We start from the raw sequence: 22,457 nt of genomic DNA, 5'->3' as shown, positions 1-22,457 counted from the left end.
ATATATATATATATATTTAATTTACTCTCTAGTTTTTACAAATTAAATAATTCCATTTATTTTATATCTTTTAATATAAGTAATTGTTTCATCTTAATTAAGTTTTACAGAAAGAATTACAAAAAAAAATCAACTTTTTACGTCAGGTAATGACTATTTTTTAAAAACATCCATGATAATGTTTATTTACTCTAGTCATTATTTGTTTGGTCGTATTATATATGAATAAAATCAACTAATTCTATATGAAGTCTCTAACGTGTTCTATTTAAATGAATCACCTTTTGGATTCTTTTTGCTTACAGGTTATACACCAGCTAATTATAATATTTATACTGTTCTACCAACCTCTAGTCTAAACTTTAAAGTCTGAGCACTTTGTGTGTGGATACTTTGCGGAAATCAACAATTCAACTTAAAAAAATTTGTTTGATTTTTTTTATGATTTTATTTACACAAACATGGTAGGTACTATAGAAGCAATTAAAAAAAATTGATTTTGGTTTTCAAAAATCCAAATAACATTTAAAGTTTCATAATAAATGTAAGAAGATAGGTAAATCAAAAATTGTGCAAAAAAATCCACTAACATAAGCCGTTAAAAAAAAAATTATTTCCTTTACGAATCACGCTGTTATGATGTGTGTTGACATTCATTGATTAAAAAAAAAACCAAAAAAAAATATTAATCCTTAATATAAACAGGATACATGAGTAATAAATAATGTAATTGTAATTATTATTAGTCAAACACATAACATTATGATATCTGTCGTACATATTATTATTACTAATCCCGTAGATCAGTTTCGATTTTTACCATATTATAAATTATCGCGACTACAGTATGGAATGTACTAACTTAAGGTATTCGTTAATAATATTCTAAATTTGATTTGTGTCGTTAAAATAAAATTATCGATAAATTACAGAGCGGAGAGCGTGGACAAAACGATTCTTAAGTGATGGGGACGGGCTTTAAAATATTAAATGGAATTTCGATAAAACCAACAGATGGGGTGACCCATCAGAGACGAAAGAGCGATCATGAAACTCTTACGAACAGGTAAATACGATATAACACATATAGGTAATAATAAATAAAAATTTGAATATATATATATATACTTAGTCCTTCGAGTGTGTTTATGCGATCGGCGTTAAAACTTAAAAGACGCTTCACTGATACGTGGAAACTACGCGGGCAAAGATCATCGGAAACAAAATATTATATTATGTGCGCCGATAAGCTTGATGGACCGAATGACTTATGTGTGTGTGTTAATTGATTCGGATAAATAATATAACCGATAATGTTACAAATCGCATAGAGAGGGCGGGTGGATGGGCGGGAATAAATTATTATTATTATTGTGATTTAGACGATTAGTATTTGGAGCAGACGAGCAGTATACCTATTAAGTTTATATTATTGTAATCACCGTTTCAGTTGGTCGGCAGTTGTGCGTGCGGTAGGTTTAGTATAATATAATATTATATTGGACATCGATTTGCCAGGGCCTGCGAATGGTTTTGTTTTAAACATTTTAAACCGATTTTTGCGCGCCATCACCCGATTATTTTGCATTCCGTCGCGGCCCTGGCGCAAACGATCGAAGACGAAACGACGACAATATATTATAATATAAAATATACCTATCATGGACTTGATAGAAGTGGCACTAGATCACAACGACAGTGCATTGGAAATTCAATACGATTTGGAAGACGAGCCAGATATTAGGAAGCGTGTCGATGTTTGTCTGGTATACGGCGTCAACGGAAAGCCGCCATCGTACCTCACACCGCTGTTGGCCGTACAGGTAAAAATATGCTAACATTAAGAAAATATATTATTTATTTAGAGCTCAATTTTTCGTACGATCTCGTGACTCCACTACTTTAAACGTGAAAGTACCCATTTAATTATCCCGCCGACAACGATGCCAGTATTTTAGATTCTAGTTTTACAACAATGTAGATATATCGTTTTCTCATATCTGAGATCATTTTAAATTTCTTTTTAGGGTAAAAACATTAATCCTTATACCCCTAGCGAATACTCAAATATAAATAGGAATATATTTTGAAAATAAACTTAGCATTTTTGCGGTTTTTATGCTGGTATATATTGAATAAAGTTCGTAATATTGAAACAAGCAAAGATTTTCAAATGTTAAATGTTAAAAATATTTAAAGGTATAAATTTACTTAATGGTATAGAAAAGTTTATTTTTTTAATTTTAATGTACTTTCACTATAAGTACATTTATTTTTAAACTAATTTTAATCTGTTAAAACCTTAAAACTTAAAACAGTAAAAATATTGACCACATTTTGTATAGTCAACAATAATTTTGGTACAATTTTTTTCAAATAATCTAATATTTAACACTTCTGCGATAGGGCGACTCGTTAACTAATTATAAATACCTGTATATACTTATGCCTTACTAGTTATTCCTGTAGTAAAATAGGTACATATATATATATATAATGTGTGAAAATATGAATTAAGCAAGGACACACAAAAAATATGTATGTATTGTTATTATTGTTGTAAATATTTTTCAGAACGTAGTTACCACTTTAAGTTGTTTGATCTTCGTGTATAATATTTTGGCCCCGAAACTGTGCATTTTGCCAGAAGACCCAGCACGTGCACACTTGCTGGCCACAGCCGTCATGATGGCCGGCATCGGAACCTTGATGCAGACAATTTTGGGTGTCAGGTGAGCATAAATATTTATTAATTAATTATTTTCACCGATCATGTAAATTTAGGCCTACTAATATATTGTCATAACATTCAAAGGTTAAGCAATATAATTAGCGACATATTTTAGATTTTTAGAGGAGCGATGAATGTATTCATTTTTTAAATTATTTTTATATTTATTAATTTAGTTGTGTCAATACACCAGGTATTTTTACAATGTTATATTAATTTTACAATGATTTGTGTTTTTCATTTTTATGAAACGAGAATTTTTTTGCAAAAACAGTTTTTCACAAAATCGAATTAGTTTTTTTGGTATAACTCACAAACGTATAACCGTATACGTTGTTGAGCTATTTATACGCATAAGAAAATTTTTTATTTTGAAATATTGTTGATAAAAAAATTCACTTGGTTAAAATACTTGAACATTTATTACGCATGGTTATTCATAGTTTTTTTTAGTGAAAAAATAAAAAAAAGTTGAATATAAATCACCAAAATTTTTTTTATGAACATCTGAAATTAGAATTTTTTAACGAAATTTGTCAAATTTACTCAAATTTTCAAATTAATTTGAGTTCGAAATTCATAAAAAAATTTGTATTTATAATTAAGATTTTAAAATTGAATCCAAGATTTCTCATTACTATTCTTACCTTTAACAAACAAAAAAGTCAAATAATTTTCTTTTATGAATGATTTTTAAATTGGAAACACCTGTAAATCAACTAATTTTGAGCTAATTATAGATTAAAATTGTTTTATTTCTTGCTTAAAAATTTAATAGAAGGTTACTTATAAGTTGTTTTAATAGCGTATATAAACTATGAAAGATTCATAATCATGAGTTCTAATGTTGACAAAATTTATCAAAGTATCGAGAACTTGAAAATTATTCTGTAGTTAAAAATGCATTAAATGTTCAACTTTTATACCTGAGGATTGAAATTTTAAAACAATAGGTTTCTCAGCTTTTATAAGTAGTTCATACTGTAACAAAAAAATCTAAATAATAAATAAACATTGTTTTTTTATAAATATTTTAAGTTTGAATTAGGCCGAATAAGTTTGATATATAACGGAGAATAACAATTTTAATTATTTTTTGTAAATTAAAAATAATATTTGGGATTCTTACATTTTTTAAAGTAGGTATATTGTTATAGATATTGAATACAAAATAACATTTTCAATACTTATTATAGTTAGAATAACCCCATATCAGAACTAACTGCTAATTGCATACTGACAATTTTTTTATTTGTTAATTATGGTTTCCATTTATAACAATAACGCCCCTTGCCCAAAATACATATTTTATAGCATCAGGACTGTAACACCCTCTAACAATATTAGAATCTAACTGAGAGGTAATAGATTATTTTATGAAATTTCATGTGTCCTGTGAGTTGCGATGAAAAAATTTGATTCGTATATTTGTTAATATTTATAGGTGACTATACCTATTATATTATGTCTCACGTGCTTTACTAATGTTTGTATAGCCTACTATTCTTATGGCACTTTTTAATAATATGATTACTCTAATAGTCATGCAGGTACTAGGTGTCGTTTCATTGGCAGACAGGAGAGTTAATACCAATGTAGTTTTTGAAAAAACTAGTGAATGGTCGCATTGATGCTCCCTCACTTCTTGCATTGGTCAATTTCAAGGTTCCTTCTCGCACTACTCGACTCCATGTCCCTTTTTTAGTTCCTGCGCACACTACCAATTATGGCAGAAATAATCCTATTGATCGCATGATGCGGCTGGTTAATGAGAGTACCATTTATCATCATATATTATAATTTAGAAAATTGTTGGACTACTATTGAATTATTATTACTTTATATTAAGTACCTATTATTTTTATTATTATTATTATTATTATTATTATTATTATTGAATTATTATCATGTTTAAACTTTTATATTGTATCTAAATTTTAATTGTTTTGTGTTAAATTGTTGTAAAGGGCTTCGCCCGTTAATATATATAAATAAATAAATAAATAAATAATATCAAATAGGCTTCCGATCGTGCAGACCAGTGGATTTGTGTACCTTTCTTGCACTCTACCCATATTGGATCTTCCGAAATGGCAGTGTAATAGCAACATCGATCTGTTCACTATGGGTCCCGAGGCCCGTACGCAAGTATGGAATCTCCGTGTTCAGAACATCCAAGGTGCTATGATCATCATCGGTCTCATACAAATGTTTTTGGGGTACTCTGGTAAGAATATAACTAAAAAATCCGGAAACCAAAATTGTAATAAATTATAATCTTATTAATGGTGAGGGGAAGAGGGTGACATGCTCGCTATAACAAAGTGATTCTTTTAAAGACACTCTTTGGAACACTGGAATACTGTGTATGGTATTATACATTTTGTACATTAAATACAAGCAAAATAATAAATTACCACCATACATAATATTATGTCTAAACATAGCCATCACACCGATCTTAACCTACATCAGCGTTTCTCAACCAGGGGGGTCGCAAACACCTTGACTTGGGGTCGCGTAGGTCAAAAATAATAAAACGCTGATTTACAAAATGACCTTTTTATTTAAATATTTAAGACTTTTTATTGAAAAACAAAAATTTAAATAATAATAATAAAATTATCCCTAAAGGATATACATAAATATGGTATTTATAAATTGATATTTAAAATGTTATATTTAGTTTGGTTATAATGATAGGATATTTTTATTGTTCAAATTTGTACCTAATATAGATGGAAGTCGGGTCGCGAAGTGATTGACCATATTTTGTACCTATTTTGGGGGGTCGCGACACTAAAAAGGTTGAGAAACGATAGCTTAGATGAAACAAAAAATCTATAAGTACTTCCAAGCTTTAGAACTTGCATGTTCTCCACTATCATCCTAAATCAAAAGCTCATCAACTAATGAAACACCTGGAAATCCTGCATGCTGCTTGAAGCTCAGATGATGTGAAGACTATTTGATAAACTAACATCTATCAGCTAATTTTTTTCAGCTCATGCTCTTATTTTACCGTCTTAACCAGATTAAATAAAAATAATAATAATAATTGAAAACTATGTTAACCATTATGTTGTCCACCCACACAAATATCCGCCTCAAGCTGCGTCTTTTAGTACTTACCTTTAATTGCATCATAAATTCAACTTTTAAAATACGTAAGCATAAATGGCCTGGCATAATTTGAGATATTTAGTATGTAGAACATCCAAATAAGTGTAATTTTTGTCTTAGTAATGTGAGTGTCTATTAAAAGGAAAAAAATAACCCTACAAAATACTGTCGGTTATTTCGAAAAATTTACCAATTTACCAATTTCACCAGTTGGTGCATTATAATTTGTTATTTTTTAGTATCGACTAAGCCTCATTGAGTATAAGCCGTTATTGTTAGTACAAATAAAACTGGGTAGACAACCCGAACATTTGACAGGCATCTTTTTAAATTTGTATCAAATTGGTGTGTTTAAATATAGATTTTCTCCATACAATAATTTTTTCTCTATTAAAAATAAATATTAATTACTAGATTATTATTTTTCTGTTGCCCTTTGGCCATTTCCGTCCCATTTAATTACATAAATAATTATTTGGTGTGATATTAGTCATCAGTTATTCTACTTATATACAGAAAACATTAAATTAATATTTAGATTTAATAGTTAATACCATTGATCGTCTTGACTTTTATATTTATTGAAACTATGATAATAGCAGTGTCCTATAACTCATGAATAAATTATTATTGTAAGTAGGTTTTTTTTTAATTTTAAGAAAAAATTGTTTTTGGACTGCAGAAAATGTTCGATTATTCCAAATTATAGGTGTAGCTGATGTTCCACTGTATAATTTATTTTGTATTATAATATTATAAATATATCGTAATCGAAAAACGGAAACCATTATTCGGACGTCAATAATATTATAAATATGTACTTAAGATTACATATTAATATAATATTATCAATATTCATAACAACAGCGTCCAAACGATTTTTTTTTTACCGATTTAGAAAATCGTCTATTTGTCCATACTTACTCTATGTGTTATATATTTATATGAGTTGAACTGATCGTTATATCATCATTGTCGGTAACACGTTGTACCTGCCTATATCCGCCTGTTACACGTTGTTATAGCAAACAATATTTTAATTGTGTGCCTTTGACAACCAATCTGCAGACATCCAGACAAGCTTAAGTATGGCGGCAACGATGTTATTAATAAAATATTATACGACCTCAGCAATGTGCGCATACGATAAAATATATTTATACACATATATATTATATTGCATTCAATATTAAACCTCTTTCCGGTCATTAGGAGACCTCACCCAATAAGCTAACCTGTGTCGCCAAACTAAATAACTAATATAATAATAGGCACGCGATTAGTGATGGGTGGGTGGTTAAAGGTTAAATAGACATCTTAATATTTGTGACATAAGAAAAATAATCTTTCATCAAAAGAACATAACTATATTTTTTTTATCCGAAACTAAAAATTTTAAAATTAATTATTTGTTACATATTACGACATTAAATCTTCAACGGTACCGACCACAGTCGCATTATTTAAAATAACCATAGGTACCTGAGTATCCTACACGAAGTAAAATGTTTATTTATTTTTTATTATTAAAAATTATGAAAATAATTTTAAATTACAATTTACAATAATGCACTAACGTAAAATATGACGATGGTCTGAATTTGAACTGCGGTTCGCCACTTGCCCACCCCTTCTATAAAGTAATAATAAAAAAAATTCACAATTTGTATGTGAATCTTAGACTTAGTTATTTGATAATGTGTAATTATGATTGGTAATGAGCTGTTCTCTTGTCTTCCATTATCATGAACTTTTTAAATTAAAATAAAGAATAATTGTACATGGGTGACCGGGGTGTGTATAAATAATACCATATTGATTAATGATTATAATTAATACCAATTTGCGACATTTATCCTACAATATTGTGTCCAGATTTCGAAAATGGACCTATTTCCGACGCCCTGTATACCTTTTTATGTACCTACCTATATTATATATTTTATAGACCACATAAATTACATCGATATTATAATCGTTGACTGTCATTTTTATATTTATCTTTATTACCTTTTAGGAATTGTCGGAAAATCGCTGAAATATATTACGCCACTGACCGTAGTTCCAACCATGTGCCTCATAGGGCTGTCGGTCATTGAAAAAGGAGTGTTTCTCATGTCGGGAAATTGGACTACGGCCATCATGTAAGTTATATTTTATACATAAATTATATTTTACCATGTTTAGTTACCTAAACTTACACGTTAGAAGTTGATCTCTACAAACTATACTTTCTGCTCGATAAAATATAAAATATCGGGTTATCGACAAATTGTGTGTCATATCAAACACAAAATCAAAATGTTCGTTTTTCAAATTTTAAAGTCTTTTTAATGATGTTTAATATAATCAAAATACCACGACTGCATGACGTCAAACCTCAATTAAAAATCGTTTGGGTAGGATTGTGATATTAATATATCATTCGTATTATAACATATTACAACCAATTACTTAGTGATAAAATTCATAATATGACTATTTTAATGTTTAAAATTAAACCATTATTTGTTTCCATTGAAAACTGTTATTATTCCATAAAAAAAGTTACAACTTTATTCCTCGCTTATTAAAATATTTGAGTTATTTTTTTGACGTTACTTTTACAATTGTGTACCTATTTAATACCTCTACCTAATTGAAAACTTATACCCCCCGGCCCCCACATTTTAATAGACATATCAAGGCTACTAGTTAGTAGGCCAAGTCGAAATTTTTGGTATCGTGTGTAAAAACCTTTTTTTAATCTCACTCCAGTTTCGTGGACAATATTTTCAAATATTTATTTTCTAATTTGAGGGCCAGACTAGAGGCAATTTGAATAGCCTAAATAAAAAATCTATAAATCTGACTCGATCATCTGATTTGTCCGAAAGTGATAACCTATACTGCCATTACAGGAATTTTTACATTATGTCCTATACATGTTTTCCATAACGTTAAGTTGCCAATAATTGTTTTACAATCCTTATCGGTGTTCGCTTATGAAGTTTTTAATTACTTATAAAATTGTTTTAAAAGTGTATAAAAAAACAATTATCAGATAAAACGAATGCATATACGAGACACATAGAAAATATTGTAATTATTTCTTAAAATTTCAATATCATATGAAAAATAAAATCTGTCTTATAGTGTTTTTATAATTAACTTCAACCTTGAGCATTTTTTTGAAAACTTTAATTGTGCGTTATCAAACTGTAATTATAATAATTTTGAGTATTATTAGGTCTATATTATAACATGCTTAAATTGTGCTCACAAAAAATGTATTATCATATGATAATTATGTATCACGCTGTGTCCAGTGTACTTTATAAGATAATGCTGTTTGGTTTGTGGTGATGAATAAGGAATAATATTATATGTAATAAACTAATAAACAAACAGTATTATAATAATTATTGGTATAACGTAACTTAATACAGCACTAAAAACGAATAATAAGAGTTATTTTTTTCAAGACTTTAACCGACGACCTCAAATAACTATAATCGTATTAATTCACATATTTTATTGTGTTTACAGGACACTATTTTTACTGACATTATTCTCGCAATATTTACGTAAAGTCGCCATTTCCTTGCCAGTCTACTCGTCTAAAGGTGGACTCTTCAGAGTGCGGTTGAAAATTTTCGCACTGTTTTCGGTAAGACGGAGATGAGCTTTCATGAACTTTGTTCTTTAACTATTAATTTAAATTTTATAACCAGATATTACTCAGCGTGGGTATTATGTGGATCGCGTGTGTTTACATGACTTCCAAGAATAATCTATTACCAACGGATCCGGCAAACACAGAATCGAAGGCTGGAGTATTGCGTAACGCACCGATATTCCGAATACCTTACCCGTGTAATAAAATATTATTGGGAATTCGTTTCAACATTTAAGAGCTCTGTGTAGAAATACAAAACGCGTTTCGGTTTTATTATGACAGGGGTATATAAAAAAAATTTAAACTTAATTTTATCTATGGCACATTAATTAATGAGCTGAAATGTATAAAATTTAGATGTCACACAGTCCACCTCCCTGATAGATCACTTGCAAATTTAGTTAAATTAACCATTACACCCTTAGCACGCCAATCGATAAGAAAAGAAAAATAACTCGAGCTCAAAATTTGTTGATGCGAGTTGTACTCGAACCTTTACGGCTACATTATTATGTCAATACTAATTACTATACCTGTTTTTATAGTTCAATGGGGTTGGCCGACAGTTAGTTTGACATCGATATGTGCCATGCTACCAGCGCTTTTTGCCAATATTGTAGAGTCTGTTGCCAATTATTACACGTGTGCGAGATTTGCCAGTAAGTATATTATTACATTTATTATCGATGATATACACGACAATTTTCAGCTTACTCCTCACGTATCCAACTAAGATTAATAACTACTGATTTTTTTTGAATTATGAACATTACCAGTCACATGCTATAAACTATAAAGCAATGGTGTGCATGGTATTTGAACAATGGTTGTTGAATTAAATAAATGTCAGCTGTTCACCGTTATTTGTAATAATTATTTAAACCGTATTTAACCACTATTAGGTTAATCCATTTTACCGAAATTTGACTAAAATATTTTACCATAGTTTATTATTTTCCGTCCAATTCAATAAACTATGAGTTGCGATTTACTTGTGTGGGCCCGAGGTTTATTTGTACAATTTGATATAGATTACATCCTTTCCCTCCTCCCCGTAACCGAAACCCTTGTGTTAGTCAATATTATGTTATGTATAGCATATATGGTAAATTAACTAATTAATGCCTAAAACGGTGTAAATAATTCATTTTTTAATTGTTATAAATAATTAATAAGTGGGTATGTTATACTATTTATACATATTCTCTTAGTATTTAATGTGCATTGGTGGTTTATATTGTTACAGATTTGACAAAACCTCCACCGAGTGCGGTGAATCGGGGTATCGGCATCCAAGGTATCAGTACGATTTTTGCCGGTTTCCTTGGTACAGGTTCCGGCGTTAGCTCATCCAGTGAAAATGTGGGAAATATTGGCATCACCCGAGTAAGTATACTATATATTAATAATAATAATATTTAATAACACGACATCATCCAAAACTCATGCAGTGTTATTTCATTATATTATCGTTTAAAATTAAAAATATACAATGGACAATGGACATCGGTGCAAATAGTGTTGGTCTTGGCCCTCCTGACGGATACGAAGTCTCCCTTAAACTACCAATGCAGCTAACTACATTGCTAACCAAGTCCGTCGACTGGAAACACATTATTCAAAGAATACAAATTATGTGCTTTAAAATATTTAAACTTACATAAGTATTTGGTATCATATAATAATATTATGTAGTATAATTACCAACAAATTACTAAATATGTAGGTACTAAACAATTTATTATGTTTACTCGTAATCCAAAAATGTTGTTGTTAGATTTTATTATCACTTATGAGTTGGTGTGGAGTAGGGGACGAAAGCCCTCGTGGAAGTCTTCTGTTAAAAAAAATCATATGCTCCAATCGGTCACATAGATTTACTTGGTCTTTTTGCTTATCTGACGGTCCAGAAAATAAATGTATTAGTCTTGAGTTTCATACTATACCATAGTATCATAAGAGCGTATTTATTGTGTGTCGTTATTTGTTGTATAGATATAAAATATAAACGTAATCTAAAATCACATGGAACGATGGAACTATACATTAATATCGTCCGACAAGCATATTATGCTTATGATATATAATAATATACAATTGTAACAATATCCATGTCAATGGTTATCGCTATATATTATTTAAATCCAGAATAACATAATACATACTGTTTTTTCGTGATATAGAGTACAATATTGAGGACCTCATATTGTATTTTTAATATAGTCAGAAACGTCATGTTTCAATAGCCACCTGCAACATAATCGATACAATAATAATTTCAATACTGATTTTTGTTTCGTTTGTTTGCTTTTAAGATGTTAGAGCATTTAGAATAATAATTAGATTTACGGTCATCATATTAAGCAAACGATTTTTTTTTCCTAAGACTCGGTTAAACAGGTCCATACATTTTTAATTCGCTAATTTACCAGTGCTCAGTGCTGCAGGTTTTAGTCAACTTTAAAAGGTAACACATATGTTTTTTTCAAACATTGTTACAATCGGTGTATAAATAATATTATCATATATATACAACAAACAACACAATTTATTTAGTCAAATAAATAATGACTGAATTCTTTAATGTGTGTGATAATATATCTATTCGTGCTTCACAGTGGTCCTTAGTTCACGTCAAGCGATAATATTTTATCGTCAAATAGGTCAACGTTTATCACATATAACTTTGCAAAAATAATAGATTGTGGTCGATAGGTACACTCGATTTCAAACGGTCTTTATTATTATATTATTTCAATTCCATAATTACATGCCGACCTTTAAACGATTTTAAAATATACTTATAATTGTGATCTTTAATATAATATAATAGGCTTTACATAGGTAATGTATATGTATTCATTATTTTAAATACTTGTCAATCTATTTATTGAATTGCCTCTATTCCTAAATTAATTTAATTCACTTACTTAATTAATTTACTGCAAAATAATAACTACGAACAATGGACGCTTTTAGTGGGCAACTAACGTCCAACATAGTTAAAACAGAATTATATTTTATTTCATTCATACACATAATAATAAATTCAAAAATTAGAAATAACCTTTATAAATTAAATTGTACACGTGATGCTTTCATAAATGGATAATATTATAATATATTGTTGCGATTGCCGGGTTAAACAATATGAACATAAACTACGAGTACAACAGTTATTTTACGAATGTAGGTAATATTATTTATACGTTTATTTACTTGTATTATGCAAAACAAGCATCTATTTATTTTACTTCATAATAATTGAATCTTATGTTCTTACATAATCATATAATAGCAGTGTAATATCGTTAGTGCATTTATCATCTGGACGGAACTGGAATATTCTCCTGCTATATCGTCAACCATTCTTGCACTAGTGGTGTTCTTTGATTCGCCTACACGTACGGCGTTTAATTTTTGTAGCATTAAAATATAATATTAAATTTTACAATGCACATAGGCGCAAGCACAAAGAGGCACGTAAAATAGGTATGCAAAATAAAATTAGTTGCGTTCACAACAATTAATTTTACAAATTAATACATCTGAAATTTTTTTATTGTGTCGTACGTATGGTTAGTCTCTAAGGGGGTTATGTATAAGAAGTTTTTTATACGAGTGTTTACTAGAATAAAATACTTGAAATGTTATAAATATTAAAAAATGTACAATCAATAAATAATATTTAATAGAAATATGTTCTCCAACCGACGGTGTTGTTTATAAGCTTGTTACACACTTTTAAATTTTTAAAATCGAACAATAGGATACACAGGAGTCATTAAGTACCCACATATTTTTTATGCATTTAGGTCGTTTTAGTGAAAAAAGTACGAGGTTTGCATTGGTCTCGTAAGTCATTTAGAAAATATGATAAGTATGGCGTATACCGTGGTGTTTCAGGTGTGTAGTAGAAACGTGATTGGACTCGCAGCCTGCATATTGATCGTTGCATCCACGTTTACCAAACTAATCGCATTGTTGGTGACTTTGCCTGATCCAGTACTCGGCGCAATGACATCCGTACTACTCGTGTTGATCGGAGCCGTAGGCAAGTATATTTAAATATATGTTATAACTTATAACTTATGCCATGTAATGTCTATGTACAATATTGTTTACTAATGGTTACCATATCATACGGTACCAGAATTAGGGGTTGCTGCTCGTTTTCAAACGGGGACTTGATAGTAGGTACTTTTGTGCGTTTACCGATTGGTTTTTTCCACTGATGTGGATGGAGAACTGAACTTTGGCATATTTTTTTTGACGAAGTTTCGTTCGTGGGGTGTATACAGGATCATGACAAAACCAAACCACGCATACAGATGTATCTTAAATTGACAAAATGTTAACGGTTATAATACCATAAAAGTCAATGAAAATAATTTTCTTGGCATTGTATATGCAATTAATAATTTTTATGTAGCAGGCTGTGATTTAGCTAAAAATCACTTTCCCAATGTTTACCGTGGATGTTCTTTCCCTTGTTTTTTTGCTGTAAGAACTTGGTATTGTGTACCTTATCAGGTATACATAAATTGCCCCCACACGTGAAAGATAATAAACTAAACCTTGGTGCATCTTATTACGTTGATTATAGATAATAAGTATTAACATAAACCACCTATCCTAACGACGTTTGTGGACGCACTCTTTATTATATTAGTAAGTTATTCTATTGGTTTTTTGTGCTTAAATATTATAATATATAAATGTTTATTAAAATAAACACATTTTATATTAAATAAAACGGTCTTGTGAGTCACAACTCACAACTATGTATAATATACTAGTATACAAAATTATGTACGTATACCTATCTACTTTAACACAATACTTAAAACTAATTGCTTGAATATTAGTTACACAATTTAAATGTTTTTTTCATCGTATTTGTTTAAAATTTTAATTTTCTGAAGAAAATAAATAATAAAACTTAAAAAAAACGGAATATATTTTCAATTTTTATCCGAAAGAAATACATATTATAGTACAGTTACTAAAACCTACAACGTCTCTTTGTTATCGAACAATCAATGTTTATTTTATTGTTGATAATTAATTGTTTTATTTATTTTTATTGTTTGTACAGCGCTGTCTAATCTACAGTTCATAAATCTCAACTCGTTAAGGAACATGTATATTCTCGGATTGTCAATATTTTTTGGATTGGTAATAATAATTATAACTAAACTAAAAATATGTTTAACTGTAATGGTCAAATAGATGGATGGACGTCTAAATTTTAAACTATTATATTAATGTCAATTTTGAATTTGTTTTACTTGTAGGCGATTCCAAAGTACGTATTGGTACAAGGTAATACTATTAATACCAAATACGAAACCGTCAACGACGTCCTTATTGCGTATCTGTCCTCTGGAATATTTATCAGTGGATTTATTGGTTTTATTTTAGATAACACTATTCCAGGTATCGTATACGTAAATATATTATGGTGTATTTATATTTTATATACATAGGAACTAGGTAGCCATGATTGGAAATTGGGAGGAGGTGGGGTTGAGATGGTAAACTCTCCTGATTTTTATATTTAGTTGACTTTTCGGGGTCAACATTATGCTTACTTGAAGGAATTAAAACTTTATTAATTTATTATTAATTGAATGATTGTCGAAGTGTCATAGTTACCGACTAAAAGCCTAAATAAAAAAAAAAACTTTATTAATTTATTATTATTATTGGTGCTATTTAATTATTTATATACGAGACATTTTATTATCCTATAATTTCTTTCATAGGTCATAGTTGGTTTTTTGGAAATAAAGATAAACCAGTGTTGTTCTTTGTTTCATATAATATATAACGATAAACGCCACCCAATCTGCTATAGTGATGTGTCCAATGTATACCTATATAGACTCTATAGGCAATAGAGTTTAATAGTATAGTATTAAGTAATTACAAAATGTTGTTCAAAATCACATTTTTGGATACACAATTGTTAAGTTCAGATGATATAGAACTGAAATAGACCTAGGAAAGTTTACTATCATTCCAAAATTTGTGAGGGACGTGACTACGGCGAGAGTATATGAGAATATGACCCTAGAATTTTTTCAAACTCATGCTTCAAGGATCAAGTAATTCATGAAGCATTACCAATCATATAAGGGTTATAAATTATTACTAATATATTCATCGGTTATTATTGATTAGTACTTATAAATGTCGAATCCTCCCTGCAGCTGTAAATATCCGGCTGTGAAACTACACTTTAAAAATTTGGTGCTATAATTAAAATTGACTTGGATGCATGGGCGATTGTTAATGCGACTCGACAATAGCAACTTGTAAATTGGTCCAAGCTTTTTTTTCAACTATATATATACCCCATTTACCAACCCATAATCGTATTGAGGGCAAACATTGATTATTGACCTTTTTATAACCTGCTATTGCCGAATTTAATATTTCTACATTTGCACAGGTACCTACAAACTTATTATGTGTCTCTGGTATAACTTATAAATGCTTTCTGATATTGTTTCAGTGAATTTTAGAAACTAGTTAGCTAGACGACACGAATGTCGCACAGTGAAAATATTGTGTCACCTAGTTGACTGTACTTGTAAAGACTGGGTGACACAATTTTTTTTAATGTAAAATTTTTATGCTACATATGTAAAAAAAAAATAATTAAATAATGAATGAATATTCTATCTTCTGTGAAATTCCATCTTATTTTAAATAAATTATAATAACCTAACCTAACCTAACCTAACCATCTTCATTAACTTTTACTATTTAATTTTACTTTCTAGTATCAATATCTATTTTTAATAATTAAGTATGACTCATGAGAGGTGAGCATAAAATAACTCCATCATTCTATAATAGTATAATTTAATATTTATTTTGAGAATATACTTTTTGTCACCCAGTGGAAATTCCTTAAAAAATTCACCAGATTTTTTTTTATACATAAACCATTTCCTTATACACAAACCATTTCCTTATACACATACATTTCTAATATATTTATATTAAATCACCTAAATCGTTTACATTTTTAAAGCACAAATTTAATAGTGCAATAAGCGGAATAAAATAATAATCTATTATTTCATGTTTATAATAAAGTGTTACTAGAATTTTTCTAGCAGAAAAATCCTAAACTAGCCCCTTACTCCCTCAAAAAAAAAAAAAAATGGAGCTACTGTATTCGATTTATTGGGAAGGGCGGGGAAGGGAAATGAATCTTTTAGCTTTGAATTTCAATACTAGTTGTACAAATATATTATAACGAGAAACATAATAAACTCGTATTTAATTAATATTATATTCATGTATTTTAAAATAAACCACAGTGGATAATGGGATTATATATATTAATATTTTTTAGGTAATCACTAATCACTAATTATAGTTATAATAACTAGGTACTTTATTAGAGATTTTACGCATTATTTTACACATGCATAAAAATCTATCGTTATTTAATTTAATGTTTTTGATGTACTGTATTTAGTTGATGACGATGACGCAATGAACAATAACGGGTACCACAATCCCGGAGACGAACTTATGATATCCAACAAAACCGTAGACGAACAAGTATACAAGATTTCAGATTGCCTCTACGATAAAATTAATTCTTTTTTAACATTTTTCATGTAACACGTAATATAATAATATTATTACGTTATACTTACATGTTTATCTATAAAGCCTAATACATATATACTATGTATATTCGATTGACTGATCACAATTTTTTATTTTAACTTTTTCATACTTACATTACTACTGTATTTTGTTTGTGTATTCATTTTATTTTTTTTATTTTTATGATGTTTATTTATTAACTATCTGTAATAGTATTGTAAAGTTCGATGACTACGCGCATTTGATTCGTTTCATGACGTGACAGAACTATCTATTTCCTGTGTCTATTTAAATATAATATATAATTTATATATATATATATTTTGATTGTGATTGGATTTATGTATTGTTTTGTATAGCCGTATAGGCTAAAAAGTCATGGTAGTCCACGGATCCGACGTGATGTTTTGTGCCGTTATAATAAATATCTAACTCAAACGTTTCGGTAAAAATTAAATTATCCCGTGTGTGCTTGTATATTTAAGAAGTCGAGGAAAAACGTTTTGAAGCCTTCGAGTTGATAATTCTGGAACCTCTCCTTACAACGGTGACTACCGTATTGGTAAAAACAAAATTAAACATAGAAGCTATATATGTTTGCAATATGTGGTCTGGACATGTTTTTAAAATCGTACAAAAACATCTAATTTCACTGCCTACATCTATTATAACGTAGTATTGAGTATTTGAGTATATATTATTATTTATTACGGTATTATATTATCATCAGATGTTGGTTCTAACATTGACAACATTAACGTACCTATTATATTATATTATATATTATTGTTTAGTTATTAATCAATAATCATATTACGTTTTATGCATATCATCGTGTTGTATAATAAAGCGATTCTTTTACATCTTAGAACCAAAACACTCGATATTTAGAAAACGTGGTTAAGCAATAGCTTGTAGGTAACTAGAAATTATTTATTTTATTATTTTATTAATCATTGAACTTAACTTTAGGATTACCTAAAGTCCTAAACTAGGTATGCCTATATATGTTACGATTATTGTACTATGTAGATTTTGATTTCATCAATGTCTGCAGTAAATCAATTTGTACAAAGACATTCGATTTTCTTCGTTTGCTGTACTGTTTAATAATTTATTGTATTATGATACAACACTGCAGTGATTATTATTTTATTATTTCACTGTAAAAAATAACATATGTGCGTGAGTCATCGCTTCGAGCAAATATACATACATTATTATTAATTGCAATATACTTTTTTTTTAAGGATGTATTGCAATTTTTTCACTCCAAAATGGACGCTCATATCCGTTTAAATAAATTATACACTGCATATATGTATAAAAACCTATATGGGTATAAATGTTAATATGATTTTCAAAACGTTTATATTATCATATTTGTATCATTCATATTTTTTATTTATCTATCTATTTTATTTTTTTTTAATTATCTAAATCGTTGCATAAAAATATTTATTCGAAATTCTTCGAAATTCTACCGATGTTTGTTTAATATACAATATTATATTTGTATACTTTGTCTTTATTTTTTGAAAAGGTTATGACAAGACAATTCATTATTTTTGTTAAAAGTCATGGTACATTGCAAGTACCTGTATGACGGCCGACGAGCACTTCTTACTTACTATGCTGCCCTCGAGAATCGTTGAAAATAAAAACGTTGTCCTCGGCGTCTAAAAAAGATCGAATAATAATTCAAATAACACAACGGAAACCATTGCTACTGTAGATAGGTAATAACTAATATTATTTTATTAGTAAGTTATTACATAGGTTCGTGCCGTTATATTATAATATATAGTATTAGTAAGTATATAGTAACTGCAGTTTATAGGTACGTCGGTAACACGTTTTTTTTGTTTTCGTGACACTACAGATTTGTGATCATATTTTATGATCGTCCTGCAGAGGACATGACGGTGAATATCTAAGAAAATATAGACACGTCGACGAAGACGATGAGTATCTCTATAGCCGATACACTGACGTGGGTTTAAACGCTCAGTTTGTCGAAGAATATTAGACATTAAAAATCGATGTCGGAAGGTGTACTGCATCTATATAACAGTATTATTATAACAAACAAACATAAAGGTATATGATCGATTTTATCAGCAACACAATATCGCGAGTCACTTACAAAAAGTGTCACTGTCGTAATACCTATAATATAATATCATACCCGTTTTTAAAACTTTATATACTTCTACAATCTACAGAGTGATACTTACCGAGCATGCCCAACCCCATTTTTCCTTTAATAATTAACTAGGTAATTCAAAATTCAATTTCCTGATTTTTTGACGATTACTTTATTTAAAAAAAATACTTAGATTTTTATAGTTTTATACCATTCAAAAAGCGTCCTTTGGCGATACCGCGCCTTCCTCTTCTTAATCAGATATTAATCAATATTAAATCTATCAGCATTTTATAATTTATTAAGATTATCTAAGTTTGACATTACCCATTTATACTTGATTAAATATTACAAATTACAATATCTATTTTAAAGTTTTCAAGAACTTTAATATTATATTATCCTAAGACCTAAGTTATATACATTTTAATAGCTACGAAACCACTAGTTCAATTTTTGATTTAAGTACGTTAATATTTTAAATAACCATCTGCATAAAAATTTATAGTAAACAACGTTGGTTCTTAATTTACTAAAATAAGTTAGTATAATCCCACAGGACATAACTTATAAATGGAATAATAAATCTAAGTATTTGAAAATAAAGCCATTATAACTTATAAGTATACTTAGAAGTTTCGAAAATCAGAATTTGAATATGTTATTTTTTAAAGGAAAAAATGGACGTGATCATGCTTGGTGAATCACTCTGTATATTGTATAATATGTAAATGACATAATGTGGCCAATTCCCCTTTACCCACGTGTCACTATATTTTTGTGTGTATTTTATAATCTCGTAGGGCCTAGGACGTAGGCGTTTACATACTGTGCAGCATCCGCCAGTGGATATCATAGTAAAATTATATATTTATATCATTCACTTTTATTGTAATATTATATTAAAATATAAAACAGTTTTCGTACACAACTCATCGTATTACCTATGTAGTAAACTCTAAAATGTGAAAATTGAATGCAAAATTCCTATTATGAGTATGGTATATTTTTTTTTAGACATTTTAAGTTCGAATTTTGATGAAAATAGATATTTAAAATTTAAATGAGAATAACGATTTTAGTGATTCTGTTGTACCCGATTCTAAAAATATTATTCGCAAGGGCATGACACTTTTTGTCCATTATGTAATAATATAAATAAAATACATTAATAAGTAAAGGTAGGTATACATTGTTGTCAACTATAAGCGAAGGCACAATGTACAAAGGTACACGTTCAATATATTTAGACTGATGTTAAGTGATGGATGTACGTACCATTTCACGCCATTCAACCGCATTATATACGTCACATGTCATTATCGCGGCTTAATAGTTAAGAGTTAATTTCGGTAAAATAATATCTTTCATAAATTAATTTTACATATCAACAGTATTTGTCCAGTATTGCTGATCATAAATTAGAAGAAAAATATCGATGACATTTACCGGTCCTGACTCAAACGTAGGTTACCTTAGATACCTTAGTATTTACTAATGTAATGTTTTTTAGCAACAATTGGTGCAACCTATACCGTACAGTGTACACTATAGTTACAAATTATCCTTGAAAATTCAGGTGGATCATCTCATTAAAAATCATTTTTCGTTCATAACATGGTTTATAATTGGTTTCAAATTTAATACGCATCTATTACAGTGACTTATAAGGGCTTACCCATTGACGAGGTACAATCCACCAATTTTGAGGTCTACTTTAAATTAATTAAATACAAATTATGATATTATGTCGTTTTAGTTATCTATAATTTTAATGAACGCTTGCTATTGTTATAAAGTATAGTACATAATTTCACGGAACATATTGGTACAATACAACGATAAAAATAATTATTATGAGTTGAAAATCATTTAACATTCTAAATGCTATATCTTATATATTCGTTAACATATTAAATATGGAAAGATAATAGGTTTTTTTAATATAACATAATATACACACGTGGCACTTGTATAGGTAGAAGGATTGGACTTAAACATAATTAAATTTATATCATAATATATAATAATAAATAATATTAAATAAATAAATGTGTATAATAATTATCAATTAGGTACCTGCAGGTAAACCTAACCTGCAGTATATTAAAATGTATTTAATTATAAAAGAAAACAGAATTTATATTATCATTACTATGATCCAGTAATAATTAATAATGTATATTATTATAATTGATAAGTATCGATGTAAATATTAAATATATTTTTTTAATCCATCTATTAATCATATATCTATGATATTGATCATAATTCATAATCACCTATGCATTATATCTATGCAGGTCTACCAATAATAGACTTTGCACTAACACGTAGTTCAACTCGATTTGTTTACCTATAGTTGTTAATTATTATAATTATGATTAGGTCCGTATAGAGGTAATAGGTACTCGCCAAATGGTTATAATATTAGTCATTATATTAAATACATATACATAAATATATTAAAATATCATATTTTTGTTTATATTTTTCTCGATGGCATTTCTTTAAAAATATGGAGAGTAATATTATAATAATTAAATAAATTTAAAAAAAAATGACATTTTTTTTGTTTATTTAAGATATTCATTATTAAAAACACGAATAAACGATAATCGATAAAATAAAAATACATAATATTTTATTAATTTATTGTAAATGTAAGAGTTAATATTGTCATCGTATATTCCAGGTACCTGCTACCTACGTACCTATATTTTATTATATTACAGCAATATAGCATATTATTGACAATATATGTTATACAATTTACATAATACTTTTTTCGTTGGGGCAGTACAGTTGTATAGCGTATACAACAGTTCTTATAATAAGTTATTTAGAACAATAATATTTCATATATCTAAAAATATTATATATTTTTCAGTTATGAACTGACCATGGTCTATAATATTACTTATATCTTATAAGTTTATGAAAATTATGACGGGTCGATGGCCGTATTATACAGTATACGATAATATAATATAATTTATCAATAACATTATGGCAATAATACACACGTGTTATAGGTATAGAAACAATTATTTTATTTATAAAATACTTAAACACAATATCAAAATGTCCAAAGTCAAAATGCGAAATCCTGTCAGGTGACTCAATATCGTGATGCGTCACTACTACATTCAGCCATTAAGTTG

The 22,457-nt window shown here is 28.5% G+C and overlaps 1 protein-coding gene across 3 annotated transcripts; it reads left to right on the top strand.

Moving 5' to 3' along the window:
* Window positions 1-21: 21 nt before the first annotated feature.
* On the top strand, window positions 22-17,485 carry LOC111038284 (solute carrier family 23 member 2-like). 3 transcript variants are annotated; one of them, XM_022321325.1, is made up of 14 exons: window positions 22-146; window positions 306-1,066; window positions 1,451-1,823; window positions 2,575-2,732; window positions 4,753-4,958; window positions 7,872-7,998; window positions 9,383-9,503; window positions 9,568-9,709; window positions 10,058-10,171; window positions 10,759-10,898; window positions 13,419-13,566; window positions 14,611-14,690; window positions 14,810-14,951; window positions 17,011-17,485. In XM_022321325.1, the coding sequence occupies exons 3-14, from the start codon at window positions 1,662-1,664 to the stop codon at window positions 17,157-17,159; spliced, it is 1,689 nt and encodes a 562-aa protein (XP_022177017.1). In that variant the 5' UTR covers window positions 22-146; window positions 306-1,066; window positions 1,451-1,661; the 3' UTR covers window positions 17,160-17,485. The 3 variants fall into 3 exon arrangements, with proteins under 3 accessions (XP_022177017.1, XP_022177019.1, XP_022177018.1); XM_022321326.1 differs by lacking the exons at window positions 22-146; window positions 306-1,066 and having other exon boundaries at window positions 1,397-1,823; XM_022321327.1 differs by lacking the exons at window positions 13,419-13,566; window positions 14,611-14,690; window positions 14,810-14,951; window positions 17,011-17,485 and adding an exon at window positions 10,964-11,382.
* The last annotated feature ends 4,972 nt before the right edge of the window (window positions 17,486-22,457 follow it).

The sequence above is a fragment of the Myzus persicae genome, unplaced genomic scaffold, assembly GCF_001856785.1.
Source record: "Myzus persicae strain clone G006 unplaced genomic scaffold, MPER_G0061.0, whole genome shotgun sequence".
NCBI lineage: Eukaryota > Metazoa > Arthropoda > Insecta > Hemiptera > Aphididae > Myzus > Myzus persicae.
This window is presented reverse-complemented; position numbering and strand designations above follow the sequence as displayed.

Bases quoted from the DNA above. Each gene is read 5' to 3' on its own strand.
- LOC111038284 (XM_022321325.1), top strand. From the start codon at position 1,662: ATGGACTTGATAGAAGTGGCACTAGATCACAACGACAGTGCATTGGAA. The intron at 1,824-2,574 runs GTAAAAATATGC...AATATTTTTCAG, and splicing joins CACCGCTGTTGGCCGTACAG to AACGTAGTTACCACTTTAAG. The intron at 9,710-10,057 runs GTAATAAAATAT...CTGTTTTTATAG, and splicing joins ATTCCGAATACCTTACCCGT to TTCAATGGGGTTGGCCGACA.